Source organism: Panthera uncia, chromosome B4, assembly GCF_023721935.1.
Source record: "Panthera uncia isolate 11264 chromosome B4, Puncia_PCG_1.0, whole genome shotgun sequence".
NCBI lineage: Eukaryota > Metazoa > Chordata > Mammalia > Carnivora > Felidae > Panthera > Panthera uncia.
In genome coordinates this window covers 44905940-44924919 of record NC_064809.1, presented here as the reverse complement: position 1 = coordinate 44924919, position 18980 = coordinate 44905940, and the positions used below count along the sequence as shown (strand labels likewise).

At 41.3% G+C, this 18980-nt stretch overlaps 1 protein-coding gene across 10 annotated transcripts in view; it reads left to right on the top strand.

The window, feature by feature from the left end:
- Positions 1-18980, top strand: part of DUSP16 (dual specificity phosphatase 16) — a 94086-nt gene that overhangs the window by 63485 nt on the left and 11621 nt on the right. For all 10 annotated transcript variants that reach the window (XM_049627088.1, XM_049627083.1, XM_049627084.1 and 7 more), the window contains 2 exons: positions 4175-4338; positions 16852-17011. In XM_049627088.1, the coding sequence (XP_049483045.1) occupies positions 4175-4338; positions 16852-17011 (324 nt within the window). The remainder of the gene's footprint in view (positions 1-4174; positions 4339-16851; positions 17012-18980) is intronic.

The window sequence follows — 18980 nt, the reverse complement described above, 5'->3', positions numbered from 1 at the left end:
TGAGGTCACTAGAGTACAACGATGAATGAAAGGTCATTGAATGGAAAAAACTGTCAATGAAGGAGGGTGTTAGCAGAGTGGAACATTGTCCTAGATAAAGATCAGGGAAAATGTACTCTTTGGCTCAGGTCGTGTTTTCTGGAAGCGACTATGGTTTGGGACATCTCAGTCAAGACTGAGCACTGTATGCTCTGATTTTAGTAAAATCTGTTCAGTATTTTAAGGCTATTCAGGTTTGTGCCAGAGATTCATTGAAAAGATAGGTAAAAAAGATTTCTTTTTGTTTTATAATGTGTTCTTACCGTGTGTTATTGCTGTTTTTGTTTGGCTTTTTTGTTTTGTTTTGAGGTTAAAAACTGGTTTCCTGCTCTTATTTCTGTTCTCTTAGAATTTTCTAGAGCCACACTCACTTTTGAGATACTCAAAAGTTAAAAGTGATTTAGGATCATGGTAGTAATTAGTGATAAGGCTGGACCTCAAACAGCCAACAGTGACTGACTCTGTGGTTTTTGCCAAATTGTGTCCCCTCTGAGAGTTGCTTTGTGGAGGATGGCCTGAAAGTCCTCAAGACAGCTTTCAGTTTCACAACCACCTTGCACACTGTGATCCTGAACAGACCAGTGACTGTATTTATACTTTAACTAATTCATCTGTCAATTCTGTTACTGGTTTCACGCAAAGTGCATTTAGAGTTTCTTGTGTCTCTGGTTATGTCAGACATCTTGCCCTTTTTTTTTCTCCCACATTGAAGCTTTTGAACCATGTAGCTTTGGGGAAATGAGGCTCTGCCATCAGTTTGGGAGAGGCCCATGGCCATTTTCAGCCTGGTATTGAGACCTGACTGGCCACGGCTAGTGAGGGCAGGACCCCATAGAAATCAGCAAGGCTGTCCCCGTATCCTAAGAGGGAGTTAATCTCGTAGTATTTGGAGAAGTGATGATATAGCACAGCCATTGAGTGTATAGTCTCTAGGGCCAGACTGCTGGGGCTCATATCCTAATTCTGCCAGTTATTACCCTATGTTTTTCTGAACCTCTGTTTTCTTATTTGTAAAATGGGAATAATGATAGCACCTACTTCATAGTTACAAAGATTGAATAAATACTTTTAAAGTGCTTAGAGCAATGTTTGTCGCTTACCAAACATTAGTGTTTGCTAACGTTAACAATTATTGTTAAGTAATTCTTTGATTACTTGTATTATTTGTTTATCTGATTACTTATAAATTTAAAATGGAATTCAACTGGAGTTTCCTTGGATTGTTTCTCTTTTCTCTGAGAATATTTACTGAAATATTGTTCTGTTAGATTTAAATGAGAGGCTATTACATGAACTGTATTAGAGCCACGATAGAAAAAAAATCTGAGAACAGCTCTGTGGAGAAATACCGGACCCAGAGAAGTTAACAGAAGCTTATTAATATTTAAACTCCTACAATTAAATTGTAATCAGAATAGTGCCTGTCAGTTATTATGTTGGGTAGGTGTAAGGTAGATAAAGAATGATGAGACCCTTTAACACTTACTGTTAGAAGAACTACTTTCAGGGGGAAAAAAAAAAAACAACACACCTCACCTTAAATAACTGTGTTATGCACTTAGACTGAAAAGGAACAGAACACTAATAGAAACAAAATTATAAATACTAATCAGTGACACTGTTATACATAGGCCAAGGTAGGTTGACCGCTTTCTTGAGGTTCCCTGTGGGTTATGCTGTATGAGCATAGGTGTGGGAATTGTGACTGGCTCCATTTCATTACTTGCAGTGGCCCTTGTGTAACATTTCCTCAAGTGCGAGTTGCCCTTCCTATAAATAGATTTTAGGCAGTGGGGGGAATGGTTTGGGAAACTTATTTGAGTTACATTAAACTCATTTCCTTGGAGTCTTTAATATGCTAATATGTGCTGTGATTCTCCCAGGGAAATATGATACGCAGTATTTCTCTTACTCTTTGCACCAGTATCTTGTCTGTCAACTTCCTGTAGGACCTTAGTGCTTTGGAGCACACTTCGGGAAATGTAACCTTAGAGCATTGCTTTTTTCGCTTTGTGTCTCTGGCGAATCCTAACAAGATGTAGCTAAACAAATAGCTGCAGATCCAGGGTGGAGGAAGGCCTCCCAGGTGAGGCTGGGTCCTAAATGTATCTGAACTCAGCCTGTGCTCTTTCTCGCCGTCAGTCTTGGGGCTTGTCTGCGTTTTGCTTGCTGCGTGTGCATGCACTGGGCATGGTAGTGGTGGTGATAATCCTGAATAAGAGAACAGCATCAGAGTGTGAAATGAAAGTGGGTTTTGTGTGGCTGGAGGCCGTGCTTGGAAATGGTAAGTAATGAAGCCATGAAACTATACGGGAACACATCCTGAGGGCCTCATCTATCACATGAAGGAGTATGGGATTTCTGTAATGGAACTGCCTACCTTTCCATCAGGTTACCTTAAGAACTGCTGATGAGTAAAAACTGCACAGACACTTAGGTGGAGGCTAGGAATGACACTTCAGCATTTTGCGGGTACCATAGCTGTCACAGGCCCCTTGCCATCCTAGCTTGCTGCATTGTGGAACCTGTACTGAGTACAGACAGTAGACACAGGAGTCCAGCAGATTCAACTTCAGTTGAACATACTATAGGGGATAAAAGGGATGACATACTCTCCCCTCCTAGCTCCCTGCATGTCTGCAGTTTTTGAGGGCATGTTTTAGTTGCTTCTGGAAGTGGACTAACGACTAACAGAATGTAACTCAAAGAACTGGAGATAAATGTTCAGTGAGATTTTAAGATCTTGTTTAGGGCCTGATTAAAGAGGTAAAAGTGGGGCTGCCCTGTCCTAATAACATGTTAATTGTTTTTTAATTAAATAGTACTAAAAATATACAAGTATTTCCTGTGATCCAAATCTCTTTGCTTCCTGACTTTGAACTTGGTGAGTAATGAGGGTTTGGCTGGGAGAAGATTTCTCTAAAAATGTATCAGAATCTTTAGATTCTGGGTTTGGATTTGAATAGCAAGGAATATTTATATTGGAAAACCCAGGGAAGACCATATTCATTTTTTCTTTTTCAGAGGGGGTGAGGGTGCCTCCAATGGTTGGGTAGATGTCTTGTCATTAAGAAATGGCAAGATGGTGATTTAATGAAGGTCACAGAGCAGATCATAGTAAGGACTGGACTAGGAAAAACGGGATTCTTCTAGGTGTAGGAATCTTGCCACAAGGCCTTCACATACCCTAAGAAATTAGGGTCTGTCACCACTTCTTCATAGTGCTCAGCAAAATGAACAGTGGATCCCAGGAGTCACTGGTAATTATAGGAACCTTGATTAACTGTCCAGGAATTTCAAGGACTTGATGTGGAGAATATTTGCAAGAGTAGGGGCGCATATGTCTGTAATCCCTTTGACATAAAAAACCTACATAGTAGGAAGATTTAAATTTAACTCTAGCATTTTTAACTTGATCAATTTTATTTTGAAGAAATAACATCTGGCCTCAGTTCATGGTTGTTTTTGTTTTGTTTTTATATCCCCATTTCACCTCTCTGAGTAGTTGTCTTGGCTTATTTGCTACTTTTTTTTTTTATTTTATTTTAAAATATTTATTTATTTTGAGAGAGAGAGAGCACGTGAGTGAGTGAGCATGTGCATGCCAGCATGGAAGAAGCAGAGAAAGAAGGAGAGACAGAATCCCAAGCAGTCTCTATGCTGTCAGTGCACAGCCCAGTGCGGGGCTTGATCTCATGAACCCATGAGATCATGACCTGAGCCAAAATCAAGAGTCAGTTGCTTAACTGACTGAGCCACCCAGGCACCCCTATTTGCTACTTATTTTAAATCCTCTTTAAGTTCCATAGGAGAGTATTCATTTGGGAGACTGAGGGCAGGGAAGAAATGTAGGGTAGGTGAGGTTGGAGAGAGGGAGAAAGAGACGGGTCCAGTTAGGTGTCCTCAGGGGTACGGCTCCCCATCGTGGCCCTGTAAGCCAAGGCTCACTGCCGGGCTGTATGCCAGGCTCCGTGGTGGACCGCTGTGGACAGGAGTACGTGTGTAGTGCTGTCCACTTGCATCTGTGGGATTTGACTTTTTTTTTTTTTAACCAGTTAGAGTTATATTTGAGCAGTTAACGAAAGGCTGATTTTTATCTTAGTGCATGGCATAGTAATTTTATGTGTATTTTTAGGTGGGTTTGCGGAGTTCTCCCGTTGTTTCCCTGGCCTCTGTGAAGGAAAATCTGCTGTAGTCCCTACCTGCATTTCTCAGCCTTGCCTTCCTGTTGCCAACATTGGGCCAACCCGAATTCTTCCCAATCTTTATCTTGGCTGCCAGCGAGATGTCCTCAACAAGGTGGGTGCTTTGAAAATATCCTTCATTGTAGGGTTTCTTGTTAGCAGCTGGAGAAATCGCGATTGCCCATCAGCTGTTGCTTCCAGAAAGGAAGTACAGCATTCTCAGTGTGACTCCCTGTGGCACTTGCATTAGCTTCTGGAGGGCTGTTTTGTTTGATGTTACTGATTTGCCATAAGATGTAAATGTTGTCACACTTGCTTGTTCCTCAAAGATCCGGGAGACCTGGGATAGGACAGGATTTGTCAGAAGTGTAGCCGGATTTTCTTAGTGTATTAATTGTTCTGTTGTAGTCATTGGGCACATTCAGGAAGGCTGATACTTCCTAGATTATTTCACATTTGTAACTGTATTTACTGAGGCATACTAGAAAGGGACTCAGGCTGAGCTTGGATTGAAGAAGAGCCTCTGGCTGGAGGGATGGGGGTGGGAATAAGATGGTGAGGAGAAGGGCTAAGAGCACACACTGCAGGCTGCCCCGTCAGTGGCTGCCTGGAGCAGCTTCGTTGAGAAAGAAGAGGGAGGAGCTCGGACTTGCTGAAAAGGTTCACACACGTGAAGCTGGTGTGCCCAATAGAGGAATCCATAGTGATCCAGGCCACTGTATTTAATGGTACAGGTGTAACAGTAGTAGAACTAAGGTCTGCCTGCCTGCACAGCTTATATGCTCTTAACTGGTAGTGCTAGGAAACTGTGCTCTAACTTCCCAGAAAAGAGGTTTTTCTCTAAAAGAGCAATCAAAGATCTTAATTTACCTGTTGGTGACTTACAGGTGCTACTTTATTTATTTATTTTTAAAGAGAGAGAGAGAGAGAGAGGATCCCAAGTAAGCTTTGCCCTGTCAGCACAGAACCCACTGTGGGGCTCAGTCTCATGAACCGTGAGATCATGACCTGAGCCAAAATCAAGAGTCGGATGCTTAACCGACTAAGCCATCCAGGCACCCCACAGGTGCTACTTACTTGTAAAGGGGGGAGGTACCTTAACCTTTTCCCTTGAGTAATTGAAAGAGTTGGGCTGACCATAAAGCTAGCTCCCAGATTGGCTTGTATTAGCACGTGAAAAGCAAAAATACCCTGTTTGCCAGCAGTGGGGGATTCTTTCATTTTTTTTTTTTTTTTTTTCAAAACTCCCACCTCTGTAAAATTTTGCCTCGACACTGTTATTAATATCTCTGCTTTTACTGTGAGAGATTTGAAATTTGATAGTTTATACTGTTTCGGGGTTTTTTGGTGTAAAAAGATGATTTTATTAAAACACGGGGACAGGACCCATAGGCAGGAAGAGCTGCCGATAGTTTATACTTTTATTGAGCCTTTCTGGTGGGGTCACAGTTCCTTTGAACACGTGATTATTCTCTTTTAGAGATAAGCAAACTATGTCACAGAAAGCAAAATTAATTTCCTACAGTCACATGCATCCCTGGGATAAAGCTGAAGATGTTTTAGTTAATCCTCAATCAGAAAATGAAATAAAATTCATCCTAGTTAAGGATGCTGTCCCGATTTACCCCTAGTTAAACAAAAAAACATAACCAGTCAGCAGGTGCTTTTACAAATAATTGTGTTATAGATCATTTTTGTTACTTTTGACATCAAGTTAAATGGCACATTCATTTTGCTGTGCACCATTTCCAGGTTTAACATATGTGTCTGTTAACGACTCTAGAGGTTAAAATGGACCCTGGAGTTGAAGACATGGGGAGAGGATGGTTTTCTCCTTCAGCTGGTTTCTCAGTGGACACTGAACAGGCTGAAGAGGATATGTACACAGAAGCATTGGGAGAAGGTGGTTGTAGGGAAGGAATAAATTTATGGAAGCTCAAGGGGAAAACAGCCTGGGCAAGGAGGTTTTGTGGAAGACTGTCAGGAAACTTCTTTACAGCAGATGTAAAGGATGGTGAGAAGTAAGCATGCTTTGAAAATGGTGAGCAGGAATCCCATAGTGACCTCTGGATTCATTGTTGAGAAGAGTCCTAATGCTGACAGGGATTTTAGAGATCATGCAGTCAGCCTCCTTTCCTTGATCAGTGAGGAAGCTGATATTCCAGAAACATTAAGTGAATTCCACGACACCCAACAGATGAGTTTTGGGACCAGATGTGGCTCTGTTGAACAGATAGCTTGAACTGATCTTTCTGCTCAGCTCTCTGATTTAAACTTTCCAGGAGAAATAATATGCTGCTTCTCTTCCCGAAGATCTCCAGAGATGAAGATTTTGTAATTTTTCCTAATAGCACATACCTTTTTATTAGAATTTAGAAGCTGAAGTTTTTAAAAACATCGATGATAAGACCACTAATTTTATTAGTTTTTTTAAAAAAATTTTTTAATGTTTTATTTCTGAGACAGAGACAGAGCATGAGAGGGGGAGGGGCAGAGAGAGAAGGAGACACAGAATCTGAAGCAGGCTCCAGGCTCTGAGCTGTCAGCACAGAGCCCGATGTGGGGCTCGAACTCACAAACCGTGAGATCATGACCTGAGCTGGAGTCCGTTGCTCAACCGACTGGGCCACCCAGGCGCCCCTAGTTTTCTTTTTTTTTTTTTTTTTTTTTTTAAATTTTTCTTAACGTTCATTTATTTTTGAGACAGAGAGAGACAGAGCATGAACGGGGGAGGGTCAGAGAGAGGGAGACACAGAATCTGAAACAGGCTCCAGGCTCTGAGCTGTCAGCACAGAGCCCGACGCGGGGCTCGAACTCACGGACCGTGAGATCATGACCTGAGCCGAAGTCGGACGCTTAGCCGACTGAGCCACCCAGGCGCCCCCCTAGTTTTCTTTTAAATCAAGTGACACCAATATATTTTAAAAGCATATCATAGAAACTTTATTAAAATCATATTTACCACTTAAAATGCTAGGCTCTTTATATTATTGCATTTAACCCTCATAATAGGATTAAGACATAGGTTGGCTCTGAGTTGTCACTTACCCAAGATTTTGTGGCTGGGAAGTCATGGACTTCAAAGCTGGTTAGTGGCAGAGATCATCCTCACTCAAGCTACTGTTCTGGCTTTAAGGCTTGTGTTCATATAACACCAGACATACCCATCTTCTAGAAGCTAGAACTCTCTAGAACAGGCTGTTACGAAGGACTGACGATCTAAACTGTTTCTTGAGTCACTGCTGAGATTTTCTTTCCCTAGTTTTCCTACAGCACATTCTGTACCAGCACTGTCCACTAGAAAGGTAATACAACCCATATACTTAAAATGTTTCAATAGCTTTATTAAAAAAGTAAAAAAAAACAAGTGAAATTAATTTTGATAACTTTATCACAGTATATCTAGAATATTATTTCAATGTGCAATCAATGTAGAAAAACTATTGCTATTTTATGTATTTTTTGTACTAAGTCTTTAAAATATGGTGTATATTTCATAATTACTACCCATCTCAGTGTGGCACAGTTCAGGTGCTCAGTGGCCTCATGTGGCTTGTGGCTACCACAGAGGACAGTGTAGGTCAATACTTTCAACATATTTTAATTTTACTCAGGTTTCCAAGGCATAGCTCTTCTGTAAAAGACCGTAAGAAGTCATTGGTAGCAAAAAGAATACCTTCAATTTCTTTTCCCCTCACAACTGTACTTTTGTTTCTCACAGTCTGTTCTTTTATTCTCTAGTCTTTATACAAGAATTGGAACAGGAATAGCTTACTGTACTAAAAGTAGTTTGCCAGTGCCCAGTTCACATCTGAACTGAGTGGGATTTGCGCAAGAATCTCTAGTTACTGTTGAAAGACCAAAGTTCTTGATTTTCTGCCTTATCGCTTAACATTTCCAGTAGAGACTTTAGTTTCACACTTAAATGCATGAAATGTATGATGGAATCACCTGTTGTCAGTAGTCACAAAGCCAGAGCTATATCTGCAGTAAGTTAGCAGTTCTCCTGCCCCCTTGCCCCCCATCCAGACAGTGTGCTGTTGGCACTCTTGGTGTTGCTCATTTCACTCTTGGAATCAGCAAGGTTGGTTTTCTTGTGCTGCCAGGTTGTGTTGCCTGCCACTGGGATGACTGCCACTTTCTCTGTTGTTTTCTTACCAGAACTAGTAGCCTAGACACAGAATACTGCCTTCAGGGTTTCCATAAGATCCAGGAAGGCAAAGGTCAAAATTATCAGTAAAAATACACCACATGGTGCTCAAGTTGAGTAGACAAGACCAGTTCATTCCACAATGATGTACAAGACGAGGTGAGTGACTGTAGAACTCCCACTACCAACGCAGCCTGGCGTGATGGTTGACAGCTGGCCTTGGAGGTGGGCAGTTTTGCTTCCCAGGTCTTACCTTACCAGCCATATCACTTTAGCTAAGTTGCTGAATCTCAGTTTCGTCACCTACAAACTCATGATTCCTGCCTTCTAGCATTCACGTGAGGTTCAAATGAAATCACGTATCCCTAGCACCAAGGACAGTTCCTGGTTCACAGGGCCCTTGGTCAATGTCCTCAAGAGGTGGGGTATACCAGAGGCTTTCGTGAGTGGTGGATACAGTGGGTGTGGTTGACTGAGGAAGGCTGGATGGAGGAAGTAGGACGTAAGGTCAGTTTTGAAGGCAAAAGGAGTGGCAAATGCAAAAATATTTATTTGAATGGACTTCAGAAAAAAAAGTGACAATTCCATTGTCTAAAATTGCAGTGCCCCTGGTGATTTAATGTGATCTCTCTCCTCAGTCTAGCTGAACATGGGAAACTTGGCCAAGTAGAGCAGTTTTATTAAGGCTTGTATATCAATCTGTGTTCCATTTATTACTTCATAGTCTGCAACAACAGATTATAGGACCCTTACTTACAAATTAGTCCCAACTACAGGGCAAAGTTTATTTCATTATTTAGGAGAGAGAAGCTTTGAGAGGGAAAAAATTGTGAATGGAAATCATAATAATAAAATAATGAAATAAAGATTATTTTTGACTCAAAAATGTTATTTTTGAAAGTTTTCTTAATTGTATATTGAAGCAAGAATCCATCCATCACCCACACGGTTACAATTTTTTTTCTTCTGATGAGAACTTTTAAGTGCTGTACATTACATCCCCATGACTTATTACTGGAAGTTTGTCCCTTCTGACCATTGTCACCTACACCCCGCATATGTTCTCTGTATCTCTGAGTAGATTCCTTTAGATTCCACATATGTAAGTGAGACTGTATAGTATTTTTCTCTGACTTATTTCACTTAGCATAATGTCCTCATAATGTCGCAAATGGCAAGATTGGCAAGATTTCATTCTTTTTTTATGGCTGAATAACACTTCATTGTATACCTGTACTACATCATTATCCATTCATCGATTGATAGAACACTTCTGTATATCTAGAGTGTTGTAAATAATGCTGCAGTGAACATGGGAGTGCAGATGTCTCTTCGAGTTAGTGTTTTCATTTCTTTCAGATACATACCCAGAAGGAGAATTTTTGGATCATATGGTAATTTTATTTCTGATTTTTTTGAGGAACCTCCATATCATTTTCCATAGTATCTGTGCCAATTTACCTTCCCACAAGCTATTTTTAAAATAAGATAAAATGTAAGGGAACTAACATTTAATGAGACTCTTATATTATGTGCCAGTTATTTTGTCCTTATAATAGCTTTATAAAATGTACGTCATTAGCCTTACTTTACAGGTGAGGAAACTGAAGCTGAGAGAGGTTAGACGACCTACTCAAGATCATTCAGGTAACAAGCGGTAACATGCTAGGTTGTGCTTTGGTTTTTCTGGGTCCAGTACCCACACGCTTCTCATTATTCCTGCCACACGGCGTTCATCCATGCAGCAGGAGGGAAGGTAGAGCACACAGGTAGGTGCATGTGCTGTTAGAAGGGTAAATGTGGTTAGAGGAAATTTACAAAAATTTGCTTCTGACTGTGTACATTTTTCAGTACCCCAGGAAACAAGATCCTCTGTCAGCTGAGAGTGAGGAGAAGGAATTTGAAGAAAAGGGGAAATGGGTGGAACGGCATGTAGGAGAGAGGGAACCTAGGGAAATAAAACGATTGCTGAGGAGCATGAATTGGAATTGAGATGGAGCAGCGTTGCTGAGTGGTTTTCTCTGGCTGTGTTCAGCTGCATGGGCGCAGACACAGACCAGGCGGGTGTGGGTGCGGCTGCGTGGGTGCAGAGGCAAACCAGATGGAGAGTTAGATTGACCCAGGGCTGTAATCTTGCTGGGTGAGTGTGAAGAAGCCATAGTGGGACACAGGAGTTGAGGGTGGAGGCAAGGGAGTAATTTATAATGACGGACCACAGAATTTCACTTGGGCAAGGAAGGCAGACAGATACCATGAAGATGAAGGACCGAAAAGGGGGTAGAGTCAGAGAAGTGTAGATCCAGGGGAACGAAAGGATTCCAAGAGTGGTGGTGTGAGAGAGAGCGAGCTGGAAGGAGAGGAGGAAGGGTTGGGGGGGGTGGTGTGAGGTCAAGATGAGGGACAGGCCAAGGTTGTTGGTAATGACCGGGACTGACCGGGTCACATTCGTGAATGGTGAAGGTGAGAAGTTCAAAGAACTGAGAGACCAAGGTATCAGAAGGATATTTGAAGCCAGAGAAGATTATTTTGCCAGTAGAAAACATTTGTTCAGAGACTTAGCACAAAGTTGAGCTACATATTAAATGGCATAATGGGAGTGCCTCTGGAATCTTACAAACTGTGATGCTTAATAACGGGGCAGAGAAATTTTCAGTTGTGTAAAACAAAACTGAGCAAATTCCATAAATATCTCTTTATAGTGTAGTAAGAAGTCCTTGACATTCATGTGCAAATGAAAGCAATCATTCTATAAAACAGACCCATTCTTCCTAATAGTAGTTCCAGCCCAGCACCATCATCAGAAACATTGCCTTAAGATGCCCTCGAGCCACTTATATGTACATTTGTAAAAACAATCCGGAGAGCAAGTTAATAGAATGTATGGCTACATGAACCTTCAAAACTCAGCGATTCACCCACCTCTCAACCCTGAGGCCCAGCAGGTGCCGCCCGCTTTACGGCTAGGCTAGCAGTAGGCTCCTGTGCCTCCACTGCTGGAACAGTGTGCTTACCAGGAGGTATCGTGTTTGTTCTCAAACCTGTTTAGGCCAGCGTACTTGTTATTATAATTGTGCACATTAATTAAAATATTACATACGCCCATGAAATATGAATGAGGGAAGAGTGTTGTTTTTCTATGATTTAGGTTAAATGTTTTGGGACGATCCAGGAAAACCAAATTGCTTTACGTCTTTTTTCTGTCTAAACTAGGAAGCAGTAAGGCAACTGTAAAATACCTGAGGGGCAGTCATAAACCAGGATTCTGTACTGATGTTGTTTCACAGGTTTTTGCTCTTCTGAGAAATGAAAGCTCTTAAGTAGTATATGCACTTGGTTGTGATTTGCTTAAGAACTCCCATCAGCTAAACCATACAAAAAAAAAAAGCAGCAGCCATGGTCCAGCATCAGAAATTAGTGAATGAATGTACATTTATTTGTTTTAAATTAAAGTGGTTCAAGTGTATATGTATTATTTTACTGACTTTTGCATTGATGTAGTTACTGCCACCAGATTACATATTGTGTTCAATTTAGTAACCATGTTATATTTAAATTTTACATGGTAACATCTTTGGATTTTTGTTTGCCTCTTTGTTTTTAAAATTAGCCATGTTTTATTTATCAAGTCCCATCTTATGGCAAAAAGAATTTCAGGGAATAGTTGAATAATTGACTTAATAAATATTTTTACAGTAAAATTTTTATAAAGCAAGTTATATTTACCATTAAGATCATTTCCTTTTTCTCATTTCATGTTTAAATTATTATTTTTTCATATGTATTTTTTAGGTTATTTATTTTGATAGAGAGCACGAGCTGGGTAGGGGCAGAGAGAGAGGGGAGAGAGAAAAATCCCAAGCAGGCTCCACACTGTCACCACAGAGCCCTATGCGGGGGGTTGATCCTGTGAACTGTGAGATCATGACCTGAGTTGAAACCCGAGAGTCAGATGCTTAACTGAACCCTCCAGGCACCCCTGTGTTTAAATTATTTTATCATCACTCAGTTTTAATATATTAGTCTTTTTCACCCTTCCCCTTTTGCCAGTTATTTAAAATTAAAAAACTGCTGGGGCACCTGGCTGGCTCAGTCACAAAAGAGTGTGTGACTCTTGATGTCAGGGTTGTGAGTTCAAGCCCCACGTTGGGTGTAGAAATTATAAATAAATACTCAAAAAAAACCTTTACTACTTAAATGCATCTTTTATGGTACACTGTTTTATAAGTGAAAAATGCTTTTGAGATATAAACAGCATTGTAAGGTTGGATTATTGATGTATCTTAAATATGTCAGGTCAGAATGGTGCCCTTTGCACATTTCCGTCTGTCCAGCATGGCGGTGTTGCTGAAGGTTGGTGCGTGGCAGCAGTCAGCACAGGGCAGTGGACCTGCACGCAGGGAGCCAGTTCTCCCCCTGCAGCAGTAGATACCTGTGCAAACATGGCAGAGGCCAGCACTGTAATGCCTGTGGCAACAGCTGAGGTGACAATAAGGGGAAACAGAGCAAAATCAACACTTTGTGTAAGTGTCCTCAAATGTGTCCTGAGTTGCTCTGAAAGTCTCCTCAAAGAAGTGCAGGCCAGAGTGGTCCCTCTACTTTCTAATTTGTTAATGATAGTTGAAATGGGCATAAAGAATGAAATTAAACTTTATATTCTAATACTTGAATTAGTTACAAAGGATGTGTATATGTAGGCTAATTCCCTTGTTGCTCCATCTAATTTGCTTTTTTTTTTGAATGCTTATTTTTATTTTTGAGAGAGACAGAATGTTATCAGGGGAGGGGCAGAGAGAGAGGGAGACACAGAACCCGAAGCAGGCTCCAGGCTCTGAGCTGTCAGCACAGAGCCCGACGCGGGGCTCGAACTCGTGAACTGTGAGATCATGACCTGAGCCGAAGTTGGATGCTTAACTGACTGAGCCACCCAGACACCACCCCTAATTTGCTTTAAGCAGAACTTCAGCAAAGCATGGCCACTAAGGACAGGTTTTGGAGGTGGATATTCTTGATTTGAACTTTGACTCTATCCCACTAGCTGTGTGACTGCAAACATTGTGTAACTTTCTAAGCCTCAGTTTTCTCATTTTTAAAATGGGGATCATAATAGTATCCATACCAGAGGGTGGTTGTGAGGATTAAATAAGACAGTCTATTTAAGTTTTTTATTTTTATTCTAGTATAGTTAGCATGCAGTATCGTATTACTTTCAGTGTATAGTATAGCGACTCAGCATGTCCGTACATGACCTGGTGCTCATCATGACAGGTGCCCTCCTTAATCCCCATCACCTAGTCAGCCATCCCTCCCCACCCCCCACCTCTCCTGATCACCATCAATTTATCCTCTATAGTTAAGAGTCTGCTTCTTGCTTTGTCTCCCTTTTTTTCCCTTTGCTTATTTTGTTTCTTAGATTCCACATATGAGTAAAATCATATGATATTTGTCTTTCCTGGACTTATTTCACTTGGCATTATACTCTCTAGCTCTAGCCACATCATTGCAAATGGCAACATTTCATTCTTTTTTAATGGCTGAATAATATTCCAATACACACACACACACACACACACACACACACACACACACATATGCCACATCTTCTTTATGCATTCATCTATCCATGGACACTTGGACTGCTTCCATAATTTGGTTATTGTAAATAATACTGCTGTAAACATAGGGACACATGTATCCCTTTGAATTAGTGTTTTTGTATTCTTTGGATAGATACCCAGTAGTGCAGTTAATGGATCATAGAGTAGTTCTATTTTTTAACTTTTTGAGGAACTTCCATACTGTTCTCCAGAGTGGTTGCCCCAGTTAGCATTCCTGCCAACAGTGCAAGAAGGTTTCTTTCTCTTCACATCCTTGAGAGACAGTCTATTTATTTATTTTTTTTTTAATTTTTTTTTTTTTACATTTATTTATTTTTGAGACAGAGAGAGACAGAGCATGAACGGGGGAGGGGCAGAGAGAGAGGGAGACACAGAATTGGAAGCAGGCTCCAGGCTCTGAGCCATCAGCCCATAGCCCGATGCGGGGCTCGAACTCGCGGACCGCGAGATCGTGACCTGAGCTGAAGTCGGACGCTTAACCGACTGAGCCACCCAGGCACCCCAGAGAGACAGTCTATTTAAATGCTTAGCACAGTGCCTGGAAAAAGTAGGCATTCATTAACTGTTAGATATTATTTTATTAATATGTGCCATGTACCATAATATTATTAATAAACCTCTAGCAAAGGTGCTCAGCAAATATTTTTTGACTGAATTTCGGTTAAGTGGCCATTTCTATAAACTGTAGGTTATGAGGCTACTTGTCAGAAGTATACATTGTTATGTTCTTTCTGTGGGAAAATCAAATTTGACAGTCACTATACACTTGTAACATGTTTTGTTCTTGGAACTGCCTTTTGTCTTCTGAAACTTCTAGGTCCTCATTACTGAATTGGGTGGAAAGCGACATTACTACTTCCCTTTACTTTTAATTTAATAAACCTTTGTAGTACTGCTGGTGGATAGGAGAAAGACACATAAGATGGTTCATTTCTTTAAGGACCATTGGCAAGAAAGGCTTGAAAGGCTCTTAACTCCAGTGACCTGCTGCTGTTCTTACATGGGAGATACTGCAGTTGATCAAATGGTAGTAATCTCAGTGCAGAAAAACAAACGTGACCTTTGCTACATGTACACAAGTTTAAAAGTTGTAGTGAACACCATGGAGATCTTCACAGCCTAGTTATTAACCTAGCAGAAGCACGTGAGAGCATCAGCAGACTGGGGCTCTGGCACCACAGAGGCGTCAGTCACTCCAGGAAGCTCACCTGGTTCTCAAAGCCGTTCCTTGACATCATCTCACAGGTGAAAGAGGGTTTATTAAGTCTGCCTTTTATGTAAGATGTATTTCTTGTGCCAGATGTAAATGAAGAGACTCAGGGAATTGGCATGTCTCAGGAGGGAAAACAGGAAGATCATCAACTGTCTTTCAGGTAGTTGGAAAAGATTTGGAGAGGAGGTGCCATTCCAAGAAAGGGAATAAATGACCAGCGTTGCTTACAAGGGAATTATTTTAGGCTTAGAACACATAGAACTAAATGAAGGGGGGTTGTGTAGGCTTGTCTGGAGAACGGTAGACGGCGTTATCAGTCGAACAAACACGTATTGAGTGTAACTACGTAGCCGGTGCCAAAGGTAGAAAAACAAGTGAGAATCAGTCCAAGATCTACCTCGCTATTTTAATAGGAGAGACAAAAATTATCTGCTAATTATAACCGTGTGCTCAGTGAACAAAGTACTTTGGAAGGGCAGGGAATGGAATGGTTAATTATGCGTCAGTGGAAGGAGTACATAGTAAGGCTGATTTCCACAAAGCCAGCAAAGTGGAAGAGAGTCACCAGGAGGAGGAACAAGCACAGGAATGGTGTGAACGCCAGAATGGAAGCGTGGGCGTACATGTCTTGTTGGGGGATTTGGACAAGAGCAGGCAGCGAGACGATGATGACATTAAAGTGTGAACAAAGCACTTAGCCCGTGTTTGACTGTAAGAAAGATCACTTCGGTTCTTGTTCAGTATATGGTTTAGAGATGAAACCCCGCAAGCTTTAAGAACTCCCTGGCGGCTCTGTGTGATGCTGGTGGTGGTGAGGGCTGACCACTGACTGAGCAGCAACCAGAGGGAACAGAGAGGAGAGGACAAATGGTGGAGAGGGGGAGGGTAGGTTCTACCAAAAGGCTGTGGCAGCCATTTGGATGGGGGTCGTGAAGGAAGCGAAATGAAAGGATCCTGTTTTCCAGCTCAAGTGTCTGAGTAAATGGTATTACCACAAACCAATTTTGGATTCCAAAGAGGAAACCAGTATTTGGGGCACAGAATGACACTGTGTTTGAGTTTCTGACATTTTGAGTTTGAAGGGCCAGAGGAGCATACAAATAGAGACATCAGTAGGTGGTTGGAAGGAGGGGCCGGAAATGGAAGAGGATCTGTATTTACGAGTCAGTTGTCAGCATGTAGAGCTGATAAAGCTCTGGCAGTAGATTCAATCTTTCACAAGAGTGTTCTGAGCTCAAAGACTACCTAGGACTGTGTCTTTGAGAACAATCAACATGTTCGGTTTGGGAAGAAAATACAGGTGTTGTGTGCACCTGTATTCTAAAGTCAGAGCGAACTGTCATGGTTTTATTTTGTATTCTTCGACTTCTCTCTCAGCAGTGAAGGTAATAGAGAATTGGTTGTATTCATGATGTGTGTTCTTCAAGCATGCCATTGGAAACAGTTTTTTGCCCTTAAAAACAATTCTGCTTGAAACTGAAGTCTCTAAATGTCATTGCGCTAGGTTTTTGGATTTCACCGATTGAATTAACTCTGATTTCAAGGAAAGTAGTAATTTTGATCATGATATTAAGCTTTCCTCTTCAGTGTGGAAAGCTTTCACACTCCTCAGTGTGGCGCTCACATTTTAATTGCTCTTTCCCTCCACAGGAGCTGATGCAACAGAATGGGATTGGTTATGTGTTAAATGCCAGCAATACCTGTCCTAAGCCCGACTTTATCCCCGAGTCTCATTTCCTGCGCGTGCCTGTGAATGATAGTTTCTGTGAGAAAATTTTGCCGTGGTTGGACAAATCAGTCGATTTCATCGGTAAGTAGTTCAGGGTAGTATTACAGGCCCTTTAAGGGTTATAGTCTCATGTGCAGGTGCACCCCTCCCCTCTCTCCCTTTTTCTCTCTTTAGAGAAAAGGACGCTATTGCAGAGATTTCAAAAGTCTGAAAACGACACATGATGCTGCTTATCTCACTCAGTGGCCAAGGTGACGTGCCATGCTGTCTCTAAGAGACTGGCCTTGTGACATTATAGCTAACTAAACCACTGCCAGGGTTAAGCCTGATGGCATCTGTCATTACATATTTGCAAGCACTTGAAATCAGTTAAACTTCTGGGATTAAATTTTGTAGCCATTTCCTCAAATCCTATAAAAGACTTTCGGAAAGTTTGGTGGCATTCCTTAAACTGTTTTTGCCTTGCTGCTATGTTTTCCCCAGAGAAAAGTCAAATCCTGTGAAAACAAATCCCATTACATCTAAAGTCTTTATGTCATGAGATTTGTAAGCTTCAATCCATGTGCCAGTAATTTCAAGTAGTACCGGCTCTAATAGAATTCACACACACACACACACACACACACACACACACACGGTCGTTTCCTTGGGGTTGATTGTGATAGGCTCTGATCTGTCCTGTGCTGTGTTGTTTGCTGGGCCTGGGCCTGTTAGTCCTGGAGCCTCCCGACTCCTAGCTTCAGGTGCTTTGTGACATTTTGGTGCCGCAGGATGAGGTCTTTTGGTGGTGGTAAATTGGTGATGTGTATTTGAAATGGGGTTTTACTGGAGAGTAGCTGAACAGAGGAGGTACGCTGTTTGCTTTTGAGCAGCGTGGCACGGTTCACTCTTGATGTTCCATGTGAGAAGTTTTTCTTCCCCCAGTCACAGAAGCTTGAGCACCGTAGTCCACAATTAAATACTCTGAATTGGTTACTGTAATTAAAAAAAAGAACTAGTTCCTTTTAAGATGTGAAACGCTGTAAATTGAGCCCCTCAACTATACCCTTTCATCTGTGAGAGGAATTTTTTTTTTTTCTAGATAATGCTTTTGGAACATTGAGTAATTCCAAAACAGTTCTGCCTTCTTTTTTTCTTCAAGATTCCAGATTGCTAAAACTTTTCATCTTTAATTAGAATGCAGCCTTTGAAATGCCAGAAGATAAATGGCTTAGATAATTCACATTACAGTATTCACAAACAAAACTCCCCAAATTAATCACCCCCACCATTGTACTTCTAGGAAATATTCAGTATATCATTCAGTTTTTGCCTCTTTAAAAGAGAACAAACGTTCTCTTTTTTTAACGTTATGGTTAATGTTCCCATTCCATGTCACATCAATCCAAAGACATTTGGCTCTAATTTCAGCTAAAAGTGCAGTTTCAGAATCTATTTAGAAGAGAACCTGATTCTCTTAACTCATCACAATGTCTAAGCTTTTAGGAGGGTTAGCAGAAAAGAGAGAATATGAATAACTTTGCCCCAACTTACTTTCTTCTTTCATGGGAGATATTGGGGTCATCCTGCCACTTTTAATCCAGACAAAAAGAATTTACTGTGTTCCAACTTGGTTAAACACACCCAAGTACACATATTGTCATTTATTTGTAACATCTGAAAATATTTATACTCCTCATACTCCTCAGTATTTCACCTGCTTGTGCCTATTTCCTAGGGCCACTGTCCTTATCCCACCCAGGTCATTGAGGGCAGAGTGTCCAGCCACGTTTTGGAATCCAGTGCACAGTCACGGTAGTTGCTGGTCTCTAGGGTGCTTTACGTGAGGGTGGGTCATGGCAGAGTGCACGCTGTGAAGATGCACCCTCATACCAGGGCTTAGAAACTTCCAGGCTTGCGGGTGTTTTTTCTTTGTATTATTTAGGTAAATTCCAGTAAGTTTCTGGGTTTGTTGGAAGGACTCAAGTGTTCATGGAGTTTTGTCTTCGTTTTTAGTTCACACAGGCAGTAGTGAGCTCGGGTTGCCTGTTTGCACTACAGGACACGCCCC